At 46.3% G+C, this 23,126-nt stretch overlaps 1 protein-coding gene, 1 non-coding gene and 1 pseudogene across 3 annotated transcripts; 2 read left to right on the plus strand and 1 right to left on the minus strand.

The window, feature by feature from the left end:
• Window positions 1-1,591: 1,591 nt before the first annotated feature.
• Window positions 1,592-7,505, plus strand: LOC130862037 (HLA class II histocompatibility antigen, DO beta chain). 2 transcript variants are annotated; one of them, XM_057751407.1, is made up of 6 exons: window positions 1,592-1,753; window positions 3,497-3,766; window positions 4,137-4,418; window positions 5,392-5,502; window positions 5,804-5,832; window positions 6,000-7,505. In XM_057751407.1, the coding sequence occupies exons 1-6, from the start codon at window positions 1,663-1,665 to the stop codon at window positions 6,030-6,032; spliced, it is 816 nt and encodes a 271-aa protein (XP_057607390.1). In that variant the 5' UTR covers window positions 1,592-1,662; the 3' UTR covers window positions 6,033-7,505. The 2 variants fall into 2 exon arrangements, with proteins under 2 accessions (XP_057607390.1, XP_057607391.1); XM_057751408.1 differs by having other exon boundaries at window positions 4,215-4,418.
• Window positions 7,506-13,583: 6,078 nt separating this feature from the next.
• LOC130890423 (40S ribosomal protein S23-like) lies at window positions 13,584-14,040 on the minus strand (annotated as a pseudogene).
• A 6,242-nt stretch (window positions 14,041-20,282) lies between these two features.
• Window positions 20,283-20,356, plus strand: Trnar-ccu (transfer RNA arginine (anticodon CCU)). Its single transcript has one exon. It is a non-coding gene; the product is annotated as a tRNA-Arg (tRNA).
• The last annotated feature ends 2,770 nt before the right edge of the window (window positions 20,357-23,126 follow it).

Below are 23,126 nucleotides of genomic sequence, written 5' to 3' on the forward strand. Positions count from 1 at the left end.
TACAAATCTTTTGCCATTGTCCACAATGCCTTGTTTAGGGGCTAAAATGTATATATAAACATGTCAATAGGATAAAATTCTTTGCATAATATACACATCATTAAATTACTTTGTTGGGTGTACTGGCCAGTTTGAGAAAATGCTCCCATCATATTGACCTAGACAAGTCTGTAGGACATTTTTTTTTTTTTTTTTTTTGTTTTTCGAGACAGGGTTTCTCTGTGGTTTTGGAGCCTGTCCTGGGACTAGCTCTTGTAGACCAGGCTGGTCTCGAACTCACAGAGATCCGCCTACCTCTGCCTCCCAAGTGCTGGGATTAAAGGCGTGCGCCACCACCGCCCGGCTGTAGGACATTTTTTTAACTTGATAATTGATGTGGAAAGGCCAGCCCACTGAGGATGGGGCCATCCCTGGGCTGGTGGTCCTGGGTTCTGTAAGGAAGCAGGGTGAGCAAGCCACGAGGAGCCAGTGAGCAAGCAGAGATCCTCCTTTGCCTCTGCATCAGCTCTGCCTCCAGGCTCCTCCCTGAGTTCTCCCCAATTTCCCTCCGTGATGGACCGTAAGTTGTGGGTGAAATAAGCCCTTTCCTCCTCAGGAGGCTGTGTCCCTGCTGTTCATCACAGCCACAGAGAGCTGACTGAGGCGGCAGAGGTGGATCAGTTTCCACTTCTCTCCCCACGCAGTTTTCAGCATAGTGTTAGAACCATTTAAACTTTTGTCAATCATCATCACCATCATTGACTATTATTATTATTATTATTATTATTATTATTATTATTATTATTATTATTTTGAGACCAGGACTTACTCTGCAGCCCAGGCTGGCATGGCACCCATGGACTGGTAGTCCTGCGAGCCAGTGTGTTCTATAGAACCCCATCCTTCCATCTTGCTGACCTGATTTCCCAATGTTTCCTTATATTCTGTTCTTATGAATATATTTGCATGGTTTTATTCCTTTGAGAATTCTGTCTCCCTGTCTGTCCTGTCTCAGTCTCCTCCCCCTTTCTTGCTTGCCCTAGAGGACACAGTGCACTCTGTCTCCTGTTTTGTGACGAGCCCGCCACTGACTCCCTTTAAGCCACAGTCACAACACTGTCTACAGCTTAGCTCAGCACCCTCTGCTGTCGACATCAGCCACCCTGTAGGAGGGGAGACCTCCTGGTCAGGATAGTTCAGATGTCAGCCACCCTATAGGAGGGGAGACCTCCTGGTCAGGATAGTTCAGATGTCAGCCACCCTATAGGAGGGGAGACCTCCTGGTCAGGATAGTTCAGATGTCAGCTACCTTATAGGAGAGGAGACCTCCTGGTCAGAATAGTTCGGGGACCCTGTAATGAGGAGACAGGATGCACAATAGACAGCCTGCTTTGTTCTAGGACCTCAGACTCTGTAGATTTTCTCCCTCCTGACTTAAACCACTGACACTTATCTCCATGTAACCAGTTCTTGGCTCTCACAATGCAACTTTATCAAAGTGTTCTGCCTAGCAACGAATGATGCAAAAGTCTTCAGATTTGATTGGTTAGCAGTGTGAAGATGGTCCCAATCTAGGGGAAGCTGGAGAATTATCTATGCTTTGTGATTTTCTTTCAGTTGTGTGGAAGACAGTCCATTCTAAAGAGGCCCCTCAGCCTCTTTCCTGTCTCCTGTCCCCCCAGAATGGGTGCTGGGAGGGCCTTCTGGGTGGTGGCTCTCCTAGTGAGCATCATGAGGCTGGCTTCCTTCATGTCTGAAGGCAGAGACTCCCCAGGTAAGAAAGAGATTTGTTTCTGGGTGTGTTTGTTGGAATTGTTGTGGGGGTTTGTCTCCCCCATAGAGCAAAGTCTCAGGATAGAGTGGCTCTGACTGAAAGAGCAGCCGTCCCCGCGCTGGCCAGGAAGCCCTCATGCCCTCCTCACCACAAACAATGAGCTGCCTGGAAAGGGATTCTGGTACCTGGCATCTGAGACACAGATGCCAGGGGTTGTAGGAAGGAAGGAGACCTTTTTCCTTGTTGGGTTCTTTATGCATCAATATCAGACCCTAGAACCGTGAAAGCTGGAGTCTGAGAACCGCTGAGTCTCCTAAACAAGAGTCCACGCTGTTCTGACTTTCTGTTATCTGGGGACCCGGAGAAACCTCCTCTGTCCTCTATTAAACCCATAAGCGTTCAGCGCTGTGCTGACAGTTCCGAGGTGGAAGAGCAGTCACACAAGTTGAATATGCTGATTATCTTTGGTCTTAGGTTACTGTGTGCAGTTTGTTTTTTAGCCTGGGAGACAGGCTATGCAAACATGAACATTGTTAGACCATGAAGACGTGGGTTTATGAGCAGAAAACAGGATGTGATATGCTAAGAAAAGATTTCCCTTTAATGTCAGGGTCTCAACCAATACAGAAGAGGAACAAGCCTTGGGGAGGGAGCATCGCTATTCTCTGAGGAAAAAAAAAAACCCGCTCTGAGTTCACCATGTCTATTTGACACATGAAAAAATCATAGAGTTTCTTTTTTGTTTTGTTTTTGTTTCTGCTTGTTTGTTTCTTAGACAGGTGTTCCTGTGTAACAGCTCTGGCTCTATTAGAACTCACTCTGTAGACCAGGCTGGCCTCGAACTCACAGATCCTCCTCCCTCTGCCTCCCAAGTGCTGGGAGTAAAGGCATGCACCACCACTGCACAGCTTCAGCATAGATTTTAAAGAATGAAAAAAAATCTACATATTTTTCCTTCTTTGGTTTGTACGACGGACTGGAGAATGGGAGAAACGCTGAGGGACTGGAGGATGGCAGGTCACCTGAACTCAGTGACCAAGACAGAGGAGCCTGGTCGGCCATTCAGATCATTCTCATGGAGGCTGGGCCTCCCTGGAGGAGACTGGGCCTCCCTGGAGGAGGCTGCTGAGCTTAGCAATGAGCAGACCACAGACCAAGCACAATAGCTGTTATCGAGTTGTAGCTCAGAGCCGATTCGTGAAGCTCTCTCCCGTGACCTGCCTGCTGCATCACTCTCGAGTGTGCAGAGCTGAGTCACAGCACGCTGTCATTACCAGGAGTCTTTCTCTTGTTCCTGCTTCCTTTCTCCTCTGTCCTCTCTATGAATACCATTCCAAATATGTTTTTATCATGAGCGTAGTGTTCAGAAATGTAAAATGTGTCCAAGATGGCTCAGTTGGTAAAGCCGCCCGCCGCCAGCCCTGACAACCTGAGTCCAGGACCCACATGTTAGACAGGGGAGGACTCACGGCTGAGATTGTTCTCCCTGTAGATTTCACATTTTAATAAACGCCACTGAGAATTGAAGACATTCGGTGTTCTCATCTCTTAACGTTATGCTTTTGGGCATGGTGCAGTCAAAATGACTCTCAAATCCTCACTCTCAGACTTGGTATATCAGGCACAGGCTTTCCCAGAGCTGCATTGGTGTAGCAGGTACAGACTTTCCTGGAGCTGCACTGGTGCAGCAGGCAGGGCTTTCCTGGAGCCGCAGCTGGTTCCTAACCCGTCTGTGGTTTCCAGAGGATTTTGTGATTCAGGCGAAGGCGGACTGTTACTTCACCAACGGGACGGACAAGGTGCGCTTCGTGGTCAGGTTCATCTTCAACCTGGAGGAGTATCTCCATTTCGACAGCGACCTGGGGATGTTTGTGGCGCTGACGGAGCTGGGGGAGCCTGATGCTGAGCAGTGGAACAAACGCTGGGACCTCGTGGAGCAGAGCAGAGCGTCTGTGAACATGGTTTGCAGGCAGAACTACAAGCTGGGGGCCCCCTTCACCGTGGGGAGGAATGGTGAGTGAGGGCGGGGCTAGCGGGGGTCTCCATGGGAACCTTTCTTATGAGAGGCCCTTAAACTGTTTTAAATTATATTTATTTATTTATAGTTTGTGTGTGTGTGTGTGTGTGTGTTCCATGCATGCCAGTGCACACATGGCAGTCAGGGGACATCTTGAGGCAGCTTGTTTTCTCCTTCCATTGTGTGGGTCCTGGAGACTGGACTTGGGTCCTCATCCTTAGTGGCTGGCACCCTTATTTGCTGAGCCATCTTGTCAACTTTCTTGCACTTCCAGCTGCTACTTAGCTCGCCTGGGCCATGGATCAAGGGTGATCAAGTGCCTATAGAAGTTCTTGTCCTTGTGTGCCCTTTCTCCTCTCCTGCTAGTACCTCCGGAGGTGACAGTGAGCCCAGAGAGGACCCCGCTGCCGCAGCAACACAACCTGCTGCTCTGCTCTGTGACAGGCTTCTATCCCGGGGACATAAATGTTAGGTGGTTTCGGAACGGACAGGAGCAGAGGTCTGGGGTCATGTCCACTGGCCTTGTTAGGAACGGAGACTGGACCTTCCAGATGACAGTCACGCTGGAAATGACCCCGGAGCTTGGTGACGTCTACAGCTGCCTCGTGGAGCACCCCAGTCTCCAGAGCCCTGTTTCTGTGGAGTGGGGTGAGATTTATTTAGTGTTTTTTTTTTTATTTTTTTTATTTTATTTTTATTTCTGGGGCTTGACTGATAGGGTTGGTGTCACTTCTGTTTTCATCTTGATTACAAGGTAAGTTCCCTTTATTTGTGAATTTTAGGGTCAGGGTAGGAGAGAACATGGCCGACATCCATCTCCAGAGTGTCCGAGAGACAAGGAGGGCTGTTAACTCAGCACTTGTCTCCCACTCTGGGACCTAGAATCCTTTATCACACTTTGCTTTTGTTGTTAGGGATGCTGTCATGGGCTGGAGAAGTGGCTCAGTTGGTAAAGTGCTTGTCATACCAGCTTGAGGACCTGAGGTTGATCCACAGGAGCTCTGGTGCCTGCTTGTAGTCCCAGGGCCAGGGAGGTGGAGGCAGGCGGACTCTGGGGCTCATGGGCTCCCAGCCTCGCCTGCCTAGTGAGTCCCAGGCCAATGAGGGACCCAGTGCCAAAACAACTACAGCAGCGTCAGCAAAGGTGGATGGAGCTGAGGATGAGGCACATGCACACACACACACACACACACACACACACACACACAGAGAGAGAGAGAGAGAGAGAGAGAGAGAGAGAGACAGAGAGACAGAGAGAGAGAGACACACACAGAGAGAGAATCAGTGACAAATGGGAAGCATCTCCATTTTTAGACTTAACTCTTCCCTGAGCAGTACTGGATGGGGTTCAGTATAGGCTTTGGGGTTTAAAAAGTTGTATTCAGCTGAGCAGTGGTGAATCATGGCGTTAATCTCAGCACTCAGGAGGCAAAGGCAGAAGGGTCTCTGAGTTCGAGGCCAGCCTAGTCTACAGAGTGAGTTCTAGGGCAGCCAGAGCTACACAGAGAAATGCTGTCTCTAAAAGCAAAGCAAAACAAAACAATAGTAACAACACAAAGTAGTTTCATTCAGTATTGCGAGCATTGAACATTACATTGACTTTAAATCTTGTTTCCCACAGTGGCTCAGTCTGAATATTCGTGGAGAAAGATACTGAGTGGAGCTGCCGCGTTCCTGACTGGGCTAATCGTCTTCCTGGTGGGGGTTGTTATCCACGTTAAGGCTCACAAAGGTAGCACACCTGTGAGGACCTTTCTGCGTGCCCTGTACTTCCATTACTGTGCAGATCCGAGTGAGGGAAGGCTGGTTGTGCTTGGGATCGCTGTGATAGTGTTTTCTAAAGCCAGGGGAGCCGTGTGTGTGTGGGGGGGAAGCAGAGATGAGTGTAGGCATTGCACCCTCCCCCAGGGATAAGGAGAGATGAGTGCTGGCATTGCACCCCCAAGGGGTAGGCAGAGACAGTGGCATTGCAGGCTACCCGTTCAGGAAAATCCCATTTGATCCTGACTGGGGATCCCATTCTTTCTTTCCAGCATCTATGGAGACCTGGTCAGGCGATGAGGTAAGCGCTCCAAGTTCCTTGTCTTCGACTGACAGATCATTGCCTGGTTCTCTGGCCAGAGTGAGACATCATGGGATGAAGGAGGCCTCTGGCTGGGTGGTTGTCTCCTGAGTCTCTGGGATGGGAGGGTGGGAAGCCCCTGAGACCCCCCCCAATTGTTTCTGCAGGTCTCAAGAGCTTCTCCACCTCATCTCCAGTAAGATCCTAATGGACATTTCTCTCCCAGAGCCTGAAGGAATGTCGAAATCCAGGACCCTGGGGCGGGTAAAGAACCCTGGCTCTAGAGTCATGAGATGCGGCGTGTATCTTCCCCTTAGGTCCTTCCCTCCTGCCTGTACTCAGTAGTCCCCATTCCAGGACACTGTCCAGAAATTCCCTTAGGACCTAATTCATTCTGGTCCTGAGTTGTTTTAGTCTCTGTGGTGAGACTCTAACCCTGTGAGTGGGGACCCCAGTCTTTTTGTCTTCCAACCATAGCTTCCAGTCTTCCAGACAATCACTTTAAAATCTCTTGCATTGTAAAACAAAACAGGCACGGATAACTGTAGTGAGTGTATAATTCAGTGACTTATTTAAGACAAAGCCCTTGTAATTACCAACTCAACAAGACACAGACCTTGGCAGTCCCTGAAGAACTCATCTGCCTTGACCAACAAACCCCGGTAGGCCCACCACTGTGCACGTGGGGTTATTTAACAGCCTCTTCAGCCAAGTGTACATCTGAGTACCACACTCCTTTGCTTTCTTGTGTCTTAGACCTCCAGACATTTTATTTTATCCCTTCTTTCTGTTAGGATTAAATTTGTTGAGAAGCCTGAGTCACCCATGGTGAAGAGTTTCTCACACTTGGAGTTTGTGGCCTGCACACTCATGGCCCATCTAACACACTCCTTTGTCCTTTATGTCTTCTGTAAGTCAACACCTGATGCAGAGGCAGGGGTCAGACTCTGGTTTGGTCCTTTTGGCATCTACAGGAAGTGACGCCTTTATCTGGAGTCATATTTTATCCTGTTTCTCTTTTTATAATGTTACCATAACCATTGATGCTAATTGCCCAGGTCTGTTAACTTATAGCTGATTGATAAATTGTGACAGTCCAGTTTTAGGATTCTTTCTTCATTTATTTATTGTGTATGGTTGGCTCTATTCCTGGTTATTTGCACTAGAAGTTCCAACTCTACGATGGTAAACTGTGTGTGCCTTGCAGTGATTCCAGCCTGTTGTAGGAGCTGTGTTCCTGCCGCCCCAGCTCCTGGCCGCCTGGCTAGCTTATGCCCCGAAATAACAACACACAAACTGTATTCATTTAAACACTGCTTGGCCCATTTCTATTCATGTGTGTAGCACCCCAAGGTGCGCTTACTGGGAAGATTCTAGCCTATGTCCATCCTGGGTTGGAGCTTCATCGCATCTGCCCCAGAGAGGAGAGCTATCGAGTCTGAGCTCACTTCCTCTTCCTCCCAGCATTCTGTTCTGTTTACTCCACCCACCTATGTTCTAACCTATGAGGGCCAAGCAGTTTCTTTATTTTTTAACCAATGACCTTTCTCCGTCACCAGCCTGCAGCAGAGCCGCCATTGTGTTCACGGCTGTGTGCTTCTAAATCAAAGAACTAGTTTCACTCAGTAATGATCTTAGTGGAGTAATGAAGTCCACTGGTTTGGCGAATTCCTGACACCTGTTAATTGTGTTTCAATTTGACAAAATTGGGAGTGTTCCTGTTCTATGCAGGTGGGAAGGCTGGAGATGTGAGTGGAACAGCTCGCTCCCTTCAATAGACCATCATTTTGTTTCAACAAAAAACATTCTCCATTAATTATTGTGAATCTCATACATGCCTATTATTTGTTTCCCTCAAATCCACCCCATCCCCTCGCTTTCAGTTTCTCCTCCCCAGCACATTTGCCTCTCATTGCCTTTATTGCTTTAATTCACTGAGTCAGCTTAGCCCCGCCTCCATGCACACGGGAGCAGGTCCATCTGCTGAGTGTGGGCGACCTGTCAGGGGCTGCACCCTTGAAGAGCATGGCCTCTCCCTCCCCAGCAGCCGTCAGCTGCCTGCAGCAGCTCCTCAGCTAAGGGTGGGACTTGTGAGTCCCTCCCATCCATTCGGGATTTTAGATGGCTTGATCTGGGGCATGTAGACATTTCTTAATGAATTTTAGCTTGCTTTAAAATCAATTATAGTTTAGTTGGTGGGAAATTTTTCTGGTGCCTTCAAGCACCAGAAGGGATATTATTCTGTCTTAAATGGTCTCAGAATTTGTTCTACATTGCAATAAAGAGCATGAGCTGTTTGAAGTACATAAAGCCTGAGCCATATTCGATTTCTTATGTTTAATATAAACCTGTTTTCCTTGCCTTTTCTGAGGACAGTGTGCAGCCTCCTGTGCTCTGCTGCAGAGCCCGGAAGACGCCGGCTCCGCACGGGAGAAGCCGGGCTGTTCCCACCTTTGCTTCCCTTCTTCTTTCTGCTCCTTCCTGGCTCAGCTTTGGTTTTGCTTCTCACAAATTTTCCCCTTTGGGTATTCCTGCCTGACGACTTTTCCTCTGAAAGTCTTATAATTTTATGTTGTCTGCCTTAGTCTATATTCATTCTAAGGTAGTTTTAAAATATGAAATGTAAAGCTGTTTGCCTGTAGTTGTTTTTGACAAAATCTCTGATATCCCAGGCTGGCCCCAGCATCACTCACTGTGTAGCTGAAGCTGGTCCTGAACTCCCTACCCTCCTATTTCCACCTCCCACGTGGTAGGTTTACCAGCGTGTGCCACTAGGCACAGTCCTTCTTTTCCCTATGGGTGTTTAATTCCTTCAGCACCGTGTGTTGAAAACTCTGCCTTCTCTAGAACTTTTCACATTTTCATCAAAAATTATTTAGGGGCCGCAAGATGGCTGAGTAGGTAAAGATGCTTGAGCCAAGTCTGGCAACTGAGTTTGATACCCGGAAAACCAAAGATTAGAAGGAGAACTAATTCCCACAATGGTCTTCTGACCTCTGATACAGCATGGTGGCATTCATGCACTACACACACACACACATACACACACATGCATGCACACACACATACACATGCATACACACACATACACATGCATGCACACACACGCATACACATGCATGAATGCACACACGCATACACATGCATGAATGCACACACATACATATACACATACATCCCTACACACATACAACATGCACACAGACATAACACATATGTACACATATGCACACCTACACACACATAAATACTCACACACATCCACATATCCACACACAGAAACACTAAATGCACTAAAAACTAAAAACCAAAATGCTAAAATTTACTTGGAAATACTGAGTTGGCCTGCACCTGGGTTTACTCTGCTCTGTTGATGTGATCCTATTCCTTCGCCAGTGACACACACCTTCATTTCTGTAGCTGTGTAAGCCTTAACACTGGCAGACGGATTTCCAGCCTCTATTCTTTTCAAGACAGCTTCAGCTGTTCCAATTTCTTGCCTTGTTCTATGTTTGCAAGGATGGTGATGTGTTTGAAGACCGTGCCTGTCTTTACTGTGATAACTCTTCTGGCTCACAAACAGTATGTTTCTTCATTCATTGCCATTTTTTAATAGATTAGATTTATTTATTTTATTTTGTGTGTGAATGTTTTGCCTGCATGTGGGCGCAGTGTCTGTAGAGGCCAGAAGAGGGCGTCAGTGCCCTGGAACTGGATTTACAGTTGTGAGCCACCTGTGGGTGCTGGAACTGAACCCCGGTCTTCTGGAAGAGCAGCCAGTGCTCTTAACCACGGAGCCATCTCTCCAGCCCCCTTTGCCTTATTTAATCAGTGTGTAGTTTTCACTGTACACAGTTGTGGGTGCTCTGTTAGACTTACATCTAAATATTTAACTCCTGGAATTAGTTGACAAAGTCAACCAAACTGCAGGAGTACGACTTCCTGCTTGTTCCTTCTCAGGGCTGGAGAGGGAAGCCAGGGACCGTGTGGCTGCTGCACTTCCCCCTGAGCTCCACCCCGAGCCCCCTTGGGCATTTTATTGGACTTAAATTTTGAACAGGGTCTCACTAAGTCCCCTTCAGTGGCCTTGAACTCATTTTGCAGCCCAGGTTGTCCTTGAACTTGATCTTCCTGCCTTAGTGTCCTTTGTAACCACTAGGTGGCGATGGAAACAGAAATTCCAGTAATTTTTTTTTAACTTTCTCCCCAACCTTAATTAACACTGCAGAAAATGAGTGTAAATATTATCACTGCCTCAGAGGTCCAGTCTCTAAGGCAGCATCAGGACCCAAAGGGAATCCACAGCATGGGGAAGCTAGGACTTCTCTGTCTGAGGGCCAGGGAGGGAAGAACACTCACACGCTCTGTTCATGTTCTCACCCTGCCGTTCTCTCTCATGTTGTACACCTCATTGTTCTGTCCCCCATGCCTTTTTACAGCCTACATATCCCAACAGACTCTCTCAGCCAGTCCAGGGCTCACAAATTTTTAAAATTTTTTATTTTTATTTTTTGAATCCTGTCCTGGAACTATCTCTTGTAGACCAGACTGGCCTCAAACTCAGAGATCCCTCTGCCTCTGCCTCCCGAGTGCTGGGATTAAAGGCATGCACCTCCACCACCCAGCTGCTACGTTCCATTATTAAGTGAATGATTATAGAACCCACGACTATAAACATTTTTCACTAACACTCTGGAAACAGAAGTTGTAAACTTCAGGTTTACTTTGGATCTCTGAGGTGCTCTGGAGACTGTGAGTCTCAGAGCATGGAGATGCAGGGGAGATGGGAAATGCCATAGATTTTCTAGTACAGGTCCAGGTTACTGTATATATTCTAATATTAGCTCAGCCAACACTTTCCATGATACTATGCCCACAACACCTAAAATATCTCTAAACAAGACACGGTGTGTTTTAAAAAATGTATATAGGCTTAGGAGAGAGAGGAAAAAGAGTATAGACAGTTAGAAAAAGAAATACTCTTAAAAAATAACACAAAACAAATAAACTTCAAAATTTGAGTCTAAGGATATGTTACTTTGGAAAAGAGGTTCTACTTTTGTTTCCACAGAAGATGAGAACCTGTGGGTTTCTTCCAGGTCAATGTGGATTGATGGAACAAAACCCCCTGAAAGGTCTGTGTGAACCCTAAAAATACTTCACTCAACAAATAGCAGAAAGCAGTTTGGAGAAAACAATGCTCAAATTCCCAAAAAGATTGTTTGTAAATGTTTGTTTTCATTTAAAAGGAGTTGATTATAAGTGGTTAATGGTCACAGTAAATCTCTTTCTAAAAAATGGGGATATATGATATAGAAATGAATACTTTACATTGGTATGGACTTTGGTTTATTGACACAAATTTAAGGTCAGTTTTGTTATATGTATATTTCTACTCTTATTTAAGGTATTGTGTTTATACAGCTCATTAAAAATGTAATGTATAATCTAAAATTACAGATTAATAGGTAGTCTTTTATGACAGTCAAACTTGTAGCCATGTTAGTTAGGTTTTCTAGATATATAGAGATATATTTCAGTTAGATAGATAATCTTCAACACTCCAAAGGCCTACTGGATATGGCATTTAAATGTTTTAAAAACTTAGACTTTTCTCAACAGTGAGACATATCTGCTTCTGGCCACACCAGTTGCTTCAGAAAGGTTGATGGGCATTGAAGAAACTCAATATGGAATTTGTCTTCAATGTGACAAGGCTAGCCATCTGGGCAAGAAATTGCTCTTACCTGGACTGCTTGATGGGACATGCAGGACCCATAGAAAAATGACTGCTGAACTTGCGAAAAGACAGGATGGTTGTGCAGGGTTCCTGCTTCACAAAAGAAAATGGACGGGCATTCTGCAGGACACAGAATAAAGCAACTGACGAACCTTGCCGGTAGAAGGCAGAATAGATCTTCAAATTTCCTGCTTCACAGAAAAGTCTGAAGATGGATGCCCCGATGGTACAAAAGAACTTTGGGTGACTGTCCAGACAGGAAGATATCTCTGTCAATTCTAGAACTTTGGAAGTTGCTTACAATAGATTTTCTGTTTACTTAGGTAATATTATATCCTTCTTTGATCGAGTTGAAGACAGATAGTTATAGTTACAGTTTTCCTTAGTTATGATAAAAGATAAATTAGATATTAAACTTTAGACTCACAAAGAAATATTTTAACTGTAATTCTTGCTTGGTAACTGTTTTGTTATATGTAATTCTACTATGTTAAAACATAAACCTTCCTTTTTATTTAGATGGAAAAGGGGGGATGATATGGGATTCCCCTCTGTAAGCTATGAATATAGCTTATTAATAAAGAAGCCGCTTTGACCAAAGGTAGGTGGGAAAAGTAAACTAAATGCAGGGAGAAAGAAGGCAGAGTCAGGCAGATGCCGTGTAGCTGATGAAAGAGAAAGACCCTGGAGCCTTACTGGTAAGCCACAGCCTCGTGGCAATATACAGATTAATAGAAATGGGTTAATTTAAGATGTCAGAGTTAGCTAATAAAAAGTCTAAGATAATAGGCCAAAGAGTATGTAATTAATATTGAGTCCCAGAATGGTTATTTCATAAGCCACTGCAGGACCTAGTGAGCGGGACCTGGTGGGTGGAGAGAAACCGGTCCAGGGGGAGCAGCGGAATGGAGAACATTGGTAGCTGCTCTCTGCCTCCCAAGTGCTGGGATAAAGGTGTGCGTCACCACTGCCCGGTCTATTCTTGTAACTTTACCAAGGGACTTCAGAATCAAGCAGATCTGAGCTACAAGAGCTGCAAGAGCTGCCCTCCATATTCTTACCTCTCTGTTCCCAGTTTCAGTAACCCGCTGCCCCAATGGCTCACTGCCCCCACCTTCCTTTTCGTGGGGTCTGCACTTCTCCATTAGTCACCAAACTCTTCTTTTCTGGGTTTGTGTCTCATGCATGAGACCTTCATTTCAAGGCTTCTACTTTCAGGTCTGAAAAGTTGGTCTAATTTCTACCTAATCCTATATTACTGGAGAGTGTGTGTGTGTGTATGTGGTGTGGTGTGTGTCATGTGTGTGGTGTGTGTGTTTTGTGTGTGTATGTATTTTGTGTGCATGTGTATGTGTGGTGTAATGTGTGTTTTGGGTGTGTGTGGTGTGTGTGTGGTGTGTGTGTGGTGTTTGTGTAGTAAGTGTGGTGTATATGTATGGTGTGTGTGGTGTGTTCAATTTGTGGTGTCTGTGTAATATGTATGGTGTGTATGTACATTTTGTGTGCACGTGTAGTATGTGTGGTATGTGAGGATGTGTGTTAATTGTGTGTATGTGTGTTGTGTGTGAGGTGTATATGTGGTGTGTATGGTGTGTGTTTATATATATGTGTGGTGTGTGTATGTATTGTGTGTAAGGTATGTGTTGTGTCATGTGTGTGTAGTATGCGTGTCTGTTGTGTTGTGTGTGTGATTTTTCCACCATTGCGTCTCCTCTAAGAAGGAGATCTATCTACCCTGTCGAGAAGATCTGTGCTATTTTCCCACATGGTCTCACCTGGCTTTGGACACCGTTTTGTCCTTATTTGGCCATAGGTGTCCAGGTCTTCATTTCTGTTTCCATCTTCTTGTTGAATTGTTGGCAAAAAGTTATTTATAGCTCCTGTCTTAGCCGCCTAGCGTCTGTGTGACTGCAGCGGCAGGCCTGCCTTGTGCTTTCTCATTGATGGTATGTATTAACTTCTTATTTAAAGGAGTTTATTTTTATTTTTTTTCTCAGAATAGGAAAATTTATTACTGTGCTTCCACTGTCAAGATCTGGGATCTTGGTCTTTCCTTCTTGCCTTTGTACAGGGCCAAAAGGGACACGTTGGCTACTTTAACAACCTTAAAGCGGACTCCAGGAATATCACCTACAGCATGACCCTTTCAACCAAATCCAGCAACCAGAACTTCATCGTTTTCCTCAATGAAGTTCAAGCAACCATCATTGGGGACGAAAGCTGTGATCTTCTTGCCGTTCTTGATGAGCTGCACCCTGACACACTTCCTGATAGCAGAATTTGGCTGCTGGGCTTCAACTCCTACTTTTTCCAGCACGATTCCCTTGGCATGAGAGGCCCCTCCAAAAGGATTGGCCTTCAGGGCTGTGCCCAAGTGGGCTTTCTTGTATTGTTTGTCATGCCACTTCTGGTCCCGGCCGTGGCTGCGGAGCTTCCTGGCAGTACGGAGACCACGACACTTGCCCATCTTGCCGACGCCATGGGCCTGAGAGAAAAAGCATTTAAAGGAGTTTAAAATTATTATTTGTCTCTTCAAAAAACCTTCTCTAGTTTAAATTTTTATTTTTTCTACTTTTCATTTTTTCTTTATAATCTTTGCTCTATTTTTTTTTTTTTGAGACAGGGTTTCTCAGTGGTTTTGGAGCCTGTCCTGGAACTAGCTCTTGTAGACCAGGCTGGTCTCGAACTCACAGAGATACGCCTGCCTCTGCCTCCCAAGTGCTGGGATTAAAGGCGTGCGCCACCACCGCCGGGCCTTTGCTCTAATTTTTAATAATTCATCTTTATTTTCCTTTGGTTTCCCTAGGTTTAACGTGCTTCTTTTCCTCTTAACCTCATGGTAAAAGGGAACATTGTTAATTCTAAATACCTCTTCTGCACCAGTTTACATATTTATAGAAATTAATTTTTCCATAAGGAGTACTTACGGAATACTAGATTCTGATCACTTTGATGTGTTGTTCATCTAACTTTGTTCTCAGTTCCACTGCTCTCAGGGTTTGTGTTCTGAGGCCGACAAGGAATGCGCACTGTCAGGGACAGTGTAGGAGGGAGAAATACGATGATGCTCGACTTAACATATCCACGGGGCGACATCCTTCACCCCAGGTGCACGATAGAACCTTGAGAAGAAACTGCAGGGACCTGAGGGTAATGGATAGAGAGAAAATCATCTCTGTAACAATGACCTTCCGGCCCATTGTGGCGGCTCACAGCTTTAATCTCAGCACCCGGGAGGCAAAGACAGGTGGATGGATCTCTCTGAGTCTGAGGCCAGTGTAGTCTACACAGTGGGTTCCAGAACAGCCAGAGCTACATAGTGAGAACCTATCTCAAAAAAAAACCCTTCCGTTCTGAATGGGGTCGTTATGGAAACAAGTGAGCGGTCTTCCCAGCTATGCTGTCTTCTGCTGTTGCTGTGGGGTTTGAGGAGGGCAAACTTGGCAGGGAAACCGGCGAGGAAGATCTTGGGGAAGCATTGAAGTAACGACTTCAATGGTGGGACTCCGAGAATCATGGCTTTAAAGAGAAAAAGGAAGTGAGTGGGGAAAATTAATTATTTCCAGAAACAAGAGTTATAAAATCAGAGGACACCAACTTCCCCAAATTGTTAATGAAACGGTACTGCGCTGCGGAAACACTAGAGGACGACCTTGAGCTAAGAAACCCAGAAAGCCTTCGGTGTTCTTGTTCTAACACACTTAACTGTTCTGGTTAATAAAGGAAAATAGAAACAAATAGAATACAAAACTATAGATGTGATCAAAACTGCTATTAACCAGCGCATATTGTCTCCAAGACTAAGAACAAGAAGAGGAGTCACGGCTACAGCAGCGAGGCCAGAGTGAATCGGACATGCATTCACTGCTTGAAGGAAAATTCAAATTAAGAACTAGAATCCCAGTAATTAAATGGATAGAAAACAGGAAGACACAAAATGAAAGTTAACTGGACAGGGGAAAAATGACAAAATCATAATGGAAAACTTAGTCACAAATGGGTGATGTACCAAAATAAATCAAAAACACAGTAAATGGCTTTACAAAAATGGCATCAAACAGTCAAGAAAACGACTATGAAACAAAATATTCCTTGATTAGGTTTTGAGGATGGGGGACACTCCACTCTCTCATGGTTGTTATCTTGACAGGGTCAGTCCTCCCACACAGGCCAGCAGCCCCCCCCTTCTAGTCCTGGGTGGGCGTGGCTCTGCTCTAGGGAATCTCAGATCCTCTCCCAGGAGAGCCGTCCTTCGTCTGGAAGTTTCATCAATTTCCCTCTGATCCCTGGGAGTTTAGAAGCCTCCAGCTGTTTCTTTTTCTCAGTTACTGTGGGAACCAGTGTTTCTGAAGAAGTACTGCGTTCCTTTGCTTTTGCTTCTTTCTCCCACTGTTGGGCATTGTCCTAGTCAGGGTCACTATTGCTGTGAGGAAACGCCAAACAGTCTGGAGAGGAGAGGGTTGATCTGGCTTGTGCTTCCACATCACTGTTCATCATCACAGAGGTCAGGGTAGGACTGAAACAGGGCAGGAGCCTGGGGGCAGGGGCTGAGGCAGAGGCCCTGGAGGGGAGCAGCTCACTGGGTTGCTCATCATTGCTTGCTCAGCCTGCTTTCTTACAAAACCTGGAACCATCGCCCAGGGATGGCCCCACCCACAATGGACTGGGCCCATCAATCACTAGTTAGGAAAATGTCCTACAGCCAGATCTCATGGAGGCATTTTCTCATCTCGGATGACTCCAGCTGTGTCAAGTTAACACAAAATTAGCACAGGAATCAAACTCCAGGACTTGTGCGTGCTAGGCAAGCGCTCGACCACTGAGCCACATCAACAGCTTGAAAACAGAAAGAGAGGGAAGAGAGAGACAGAGAGAGACTGTGGGTGTTTAGATTTGGTAATTTCACAGGGAGACAGAGGGACAAGGCAGAGAGAGGAGCCAGAGCAGAAGCTGTGGGAGGCAGATGACAGACAAAGAGGACAAAGACTGATAACGAGATGTTTTCCTAAACCTCAGAATCCTTACGGCCACATGGTCAGACTCCAGTCCTCTTTGGTCTTTGTTTTACATCAAACTGTGACAAAACACGTTACTCCATGGCATTCCCAAGAGAGCTACAGCTGTGTGAAGTGGATCACACACCAGCGGGTGGTCACAGTCTGCTGCTGACACTTGGGGCAAGCGGTCCTGTCCCTGGATCACAGATCTGGACTGGGAAAGGCAAGCCTCACTGACTGCTCCACCAGGGTTCCAGTGGACAAAGCTGCTGGAGAAGTGGTTTGGATGCTGCAGAAGCAAAGAAGCGTGAGACAGAGGACTCGAGTCTGCTTTAGTGTGACGACCCTGATCTGAGACGGGAGAGTTACACGCTTAAAACCAATGCTTGAGAAAGACCTAAAACAATGGTTAAAGACACTTTTTGTTCTTGCAGAGAACCTGGGTTCACTTCCCAGCTCCACACAGTGACCCACAGACATCTGTAACTCCAGTTCCAGGAGATCTGACACCCCCTGGGTTTCTCAGACACCAGACACACACATGGTACACATACATGCAGCCAAACATTCACACACATGAAATAATACATAAATATAACAAACAGACCAAATTTGATAAAGTGGTGGTGCACACCTTTAATCCCAGCACTCGGGAGGCAGAGGCAGCAGGATCTCTGAGTTTGAGGCCAGCCTGGTCTACAGGAAGCAGCTGGAGAAGGAGGAGAGTCCCCCTCTGGCCTCCATGAGCATCCGCACACACGTGACAGTCACTCACACAGATACATATACATAGACACAAATAAAAGCAATAAAGCATCAATCTTAAATTTTTTTAAAAAATACTTTGGAGATTTTTATTGTTTCTTCAAATCTTAGAATGTGACACATCTTCCCTTAGTACCCCATCCCACATATCTGTAATTTTCTTTTCTTTTCTTTTCTTTTTTTTGGATTTTTTTGGAGACAGGTTTTCTCTGTAGCTTTTGGTTCCTGTCCTGGAACTAACTCTTGTAGACCAGGCTGGCCTCGAACTCACAGAGATCCGCCTGCCTCTGCCTCCCGAGTGCTGGGATTATGTAATTTTCCAATAACCTCACATATCTCTTATTTTATGCTGCTTTCCCCTAGCTGCTCTTCTGGGCTTCTTGCTGGCAGTCTTGGTGACTTAGTCTTCCGGAGACCGGTGATGCTGCCTCGTACTCCTCTCTCATTGGCTGGGTCAGAAACCACTGCCTGTAAAGTCTCTTTGTCATCAGTGTCTCTATTTCAGCTTCAGTGCTAAGTGTGAGCCCTGAATGTTAGCGTTTTGGGTAAGGGAAACTTGTGTGGAAAGTCCCCTCATGCCTTCCGGAGTGTCTGCTCTTGTGTCTACACAATTACATGGTTTCAAGGGGAGGCAGTGGGGTCAGTAGTAGGACCGGGGGGACACAACCCACTCTAAGTCACAATCAGATCATGGACCCTAATCCCAGGGCGGTCTCCATCAGCTGTGGTAGAGGTGAGGATTCAGGGTCACAGGCTCAGTGTGTTTCCCTGTGAGGAATCTTGGAGACCGTGTAACGGGATGAGACCGGCTCAGAGTCACCGTGTGCTGTTCCTGGTCTCGGTCTAACCAATGAGAAGGAATGGCTCTAGACCCTTGTGAGCAGCTGATTCTCACACAGGATTTTATGGTTTACTTGATATGAGAAGAGAGCTGGGGACAGGAGAAACAACTAAGCCATTTTGTCCTCAAGGAGTCCAGAGAGCTGTAGAGGGCAGGTAAAAATGACTTCTGGTCCAGTCCTTCATCCCACTCAAAAACAAAACCAAATCAAACTTGGCTTCTTTCTGTCCTGTGCTCTTGGAACTGGGACCCTGTTCCCAAACCCACAAGCGTCCGTTGGGTCAGACACGTGGGCAGGTGCGTTACCTGGCCCTGCAGCCATGCAGCATCCGGTGTCTCACTGTTGTTGTTTCTCATCTACTGTTTTTCTACTTCTATTGTGTGGTGCGCACCTCTTGCCAGTACCTTGCTGTGCACTTGCAAATGCTGACTCCCCGAGTGCGGTACTGAGACAATCACCATTCCCATTGGGGTGAGGAAGCTGGGGCAGAAGGGCTGAGAACCTGTGTGGAGTCACACGAGTGAGAGACGAAACCGCAGTTGGCATCAGGCAGTCTGGTTTCAGAGGACACACGTTTACGATCTGCACCATCTGCTGCTGGGCGAATCTTCCACATGACCACGCTCACTACCCACACGAGACAACTGAATGAGTCTGCCTCGGCTTCCCTCCACTTCCTCCACATCCTGCATGGATCCTGTCTTAGGGAATGGAAGTCTGCACTGTTGCTGCTGAGTGGGCTCTGTCTTCTCAGGTCCCTAAGGGTGACGTCTGTGCAGACAGCTGTGAGGACGGCTCTGTGTCCTCAGTTGTTACAATATCTGGTGTCTGATTAAGTAGCTGCTAATGAGTAAAATCAAATACTTTATCAGAAGCGGAAGCATGTAGCTATGTACAGGGTGGGGAATCTGGAGTTTTACTTACATTTTTTGTTTTTTTAGATATGGTCCAATATGTTGCCCTGGCTGTCCTGGAACTTACTACGTAGACTAGGCTGGCCTTGAAATTATAGAGTTCCACCTGCCTCTGCCTCCTGAGAGCTGCGTGTGCTGGCAGGCTGAGCCATATTACCCAATATAGACATTTAAAGGAAGTGACACCATCTAAGGTTCGTAAAAATTGTGTTTTCACATAAAGAATTGATCATGACCAATTTAAGCTGGAGATGCGAGGGCCATATGCACAGTGCCCACTACTTTGCTAGTTCCCCCTCCCTGGAGGAGCTGCCTGCCTCTTAGTTTTCCCCCTCAGTGCTTACGTTTCCAAATGGATGGGGCTTGGCTCATGTGGGACAGGAGAGCTCCTTGTCTTCTCAGTTTTCAGTGACAGGCGAGGGGAAGGGGTTCTGACAGAAGATTATATGTGAGAGGAAGGAGAAAGGCTGATGATACAAGTCATGAAAAGTCATGGGATATCATTGGAGGCTGCTCATTTGTCCCGGCTGCCCAGACTCCCAAAATAATCACACAGAAATCTGTATTAATTCCAATACTGTTAGGACAATAGCTTAAGCATATTTCTGGCTAACTCTTATGTCTTAAATTAACCAATTTCTATTAATCTATGTATCACCATGTGGCTGTGGCTTACAAGCAAGGTTCCAGTACATCTATCTTCTGAGGGTGGCTACATGGCTTCTCCCTAACTCTACCTATTCTCCTTATATACATCTCTTTCAGCCAGGCTATATTCTGTTAAGCCATTGGCTGAAAATGGTTTCTTTATTCATTAACCAATCAAAGCAACACATATACAGAAGGACTTTTCACACCTGTGGGATGTGGGTTTAGCAGGTCAAATGACACTGTGTGTTGCCATGACTGCAGGACACCCCACAACTTGATGGAGAAAAGCAAGTGGAAGATTTGGTTCCTTGGCTCTGAGAATTCCATGTTTTTGTGGCTGTTGCTCTTGTTGGACTCTGGTTTGGGACAGTGAGGAACAAATTGGTTAGAGGAAGGTTCTAGCATGATTAACAAAAACCCAGAGATAGATATTGGGGTTCAACCTGAAGACTAGAAAAGCAAAGCCGTCAACCACTGGCTCTAACCTCTACCTCAGTCCTAAAATGGTGATCCTGCCGCCAGGAATCCTCAGAATGAGACTGCCTGGCTAGTTCAGTTGGTAGAGCATGAGACTCCTAATCTCAGGGTCGTGGGTTTGAGCCCCATGTTGAGGTTCTGCTCAGCAAGACCATGGGTGCTACCAGAAGGCTCCCCCTCGCTGTCCTCTGACTGCAGGGCCCCTGTCATCACCTCCTTCAGCTCTCCAGCTTGAGAGGTGTACTCTTTCTTCTCTGTTGCTGTGATGGTGTCCTGAGTTAGAGGGTAAAAGTTTATTTCAACTATGGTCCCAGCAGGACGGAGTCTTCATGGCAGGACGGCACTGCAGAAGGCGGGAATGGGGTGGCAGCAGGCAGGGACGCTGGTCAGCAGGAGCAGGAAGCTGGCTGGCCATGTTTTCATCTACACAGAGGAAGTGGAGAAAGAAGAGGAAGTGAGGCAAGGCTATGCACCATCAAAGCCCACCCCCAGTGGCTTACTTCCTCCAATAAAAAGAAAATCCTGTGACTTCCCAGACAGCACTAGGTATGGATAATTGTACAAATTCTTGAGCCCATGAGCACCAGACGGCAGCGGAGGCAGCTGTAACTGCTCTCCCCAGCCCAGTGCACCCCTGTGATTGGCTGCTCTCAGATGGTACAGCTAGGAAACAGGTCCTGGCCAGACTCATCTCAGAATAACAAAGCTGAGTTTTCTGTCTGTTTCCTGCCAGGAATGTGGCTGGTGCCTGTGTGAACCCAACTTGCAGCTGCTCTATGGAGCACCACCTGCTCTCAGGCCTGAACCTGAGCAGTCAGCTTCCCTTCCTTGTTAGATGCATGAAATCCTAGTTTCTGCCACCAGCCGGGAGCCTGACTAAACCACACCAACAACCCCTATCTGTGGTGTCTGTAAGCAAAGTTCTGGGCTGAAGATTCATTTTCAACATGAGAAATGCTCCATGGCTGAGAACACTGGCTGCTCTTGCAGAGAAGTCAGATTCAGCTCCCAGCACCCACAAGCAGCCCACATCACCTACAGCTCTACTTCCAGAAGATTTGACGCCCTCTTCTGGCCTTGATGGCACTGCATGTGTGTGGCACACAAACATGCAGGCAGAACACTAATACACACAAAATAAAATAAAAATCAAATGAAACTTTTTTAAAAGAAAGGAAGAAGCCTGTATGAGTTACTTTTCTTTTGCTGTAAAGAGACACACAGTCAAGGAAAGTTATAAAGGTAACATTTAATGTGGGCCTTGTTCATGGTTTCAGAGGGTGAATCCATGACCATCATGGTGGGGAGCATAGCAGCAGGCAGGCCTGGTGCCAATGCAGTAGCTGAGAGTTTACTTTCTGACCCACAAGTTGGAAGCAGAGAGAGTGAGACTGAGCCTGGTGTGGGATTTTGAAACCCCAAAGCCCACCTCCAATGACACACCTCCTCCAGCAAGGCCACACCTCCTCATCCTTCCCAAACAGTTCCTCCACTGGGAACCAAACATTCCAATATATTGGCCTATAGGGACCATTCTCATCCAATCCACCACAAACCTGTTTATCACTGCGACCCAGAGAGCAGAGCAAGATGAACATCTTCCTTCATCCAGGGTGACTGACACAGCCTCCACCTGAGAGCACAGTTGGTGTAGGGAAATGTCTGCCACTCTGTAACAGGAAGACACCAGATGGGACTGGATGGGCCCCAGGGTTAGCAGGTGAATGAAAAGAAATGGAGCACATGGCCACGTCCTGGAAATGGAGTAGCACAGCCATGTCCATAAGGAAAATTGCTTTTGGCGTCTCTCTTAGAGTTTCTATTGCTGTGAAGAGACACCATGACCACAACAACTTTTATAAAGGAAAACATTTAGTTAGGGTGGCCTACAATTTCAGAGGTTTGGTTCATTATTAACATGACAAGACATGGCAGCATGCAGGCAGACATGATGCTGGATGCCAGAAAGGAGCTAAGAGTTCTATATCTTGATGCACAGGCAACAGGAAGTGAACTGAGACACACTTCCTCCAACAAAACTGCACCTCCTAGTAGTGCCACTCCCTGTGAGCTTATGGGGGCAATTACATTCAAATTACAATAGAGCCATAACCAGAAAAGTCAGCCAGGACCTGTGTGTGGAGCCAATCAAGACACCTGCCTGACAGTAACATTACTTAGTCAGCACCCAGAATCTTCTAACGTAATTGTCAACCATTCAGGATTCAGCAAAGTGGCATGCTCACCACACAATCAGGACAATCACAGCGTGAATGAGAAGATTAAACTGAACCAATATCAAGATGAGTCAGATGTTGGGAAATTACAGCAGGACATTAAAGCAACATCATGAAATACTTTTGTAAGCAATGACGAGCTCATCCAAACAGATAAAAACAACAGCAAGAAAACCAAAACAGACGGCCTAGCTAAATAATATTACAGACTGAGAGGAATTAATGAATTTTTTACCTGAAGCCGCCGAGGCCGGCAAAAGTGGCACACTAGCTTTCAAGTGTTGAAGGTAAGAACTGTCTTGACGGATTCTACATCTGCCCAGACCGTCCTTCAGGACTGAAGAGGAGACAAACACGTTCTTCGACAAAGGAAACGAACAAACCTACCTGGAGTCCGTGCACGGCAGCTCATGCCGTCTCCCCACACATGGCCTCCTCCTTCTTCCCACCGCAGGTGCCTCAGTGGCCCTGCAAGCCTCTGACTTGTCTCCTAGTTCACCACCTGATCACCCCCACTACCCACTGCCCTTAACCTCTCAAACCTCGACTCCTATTTTTAATAATAGGTTTTTGAATTATCATGCTGAACAATGGGTTCCATTATGGCTTGTTGACACCTGTATGCTTTTGTTGGCCTTCCTCCTCATCTCTCTCCCTGTCCTCCAGCTCTG

This window comes from Chionomys nivalis, chromosome 19 (genome assembly GCF_950005125.1).
Source record: "Chionomys nivalis chromosome 19, mChiNiv1.1, whole genome shotgun sequence".
Taxonomy (NCBI): Eukaryota; Metazoa; Chordata; class Mammalia; order Rodentia; family Cricetidae; genus Chionomys; species Chionomys nivalis.

Coding starts and splice junctions, on each gene's coding strand:
- LOC130862037 (XM_057751407.1), top strand. CDS start 1,663: ATGGGTGCTGGGAGGGCCTTCTGGGTGGTGGCTCTCCTAGTGAGCATC. Junction 1,754..3,496: donor TGAAGGCAGAGACTCCCCAG/GTAAGAAAGAGA, acceptor TGTGGTTTCCAG/AGGATTTTGTGATTCAGGCG. Junction 4,419..5,391: donor CCCTGTTTCTGTGGAGTGGG/GTGAGATTTATT, acceptor TGTTTCCCACAG/TGGCTCAGTCTGAATATTCG.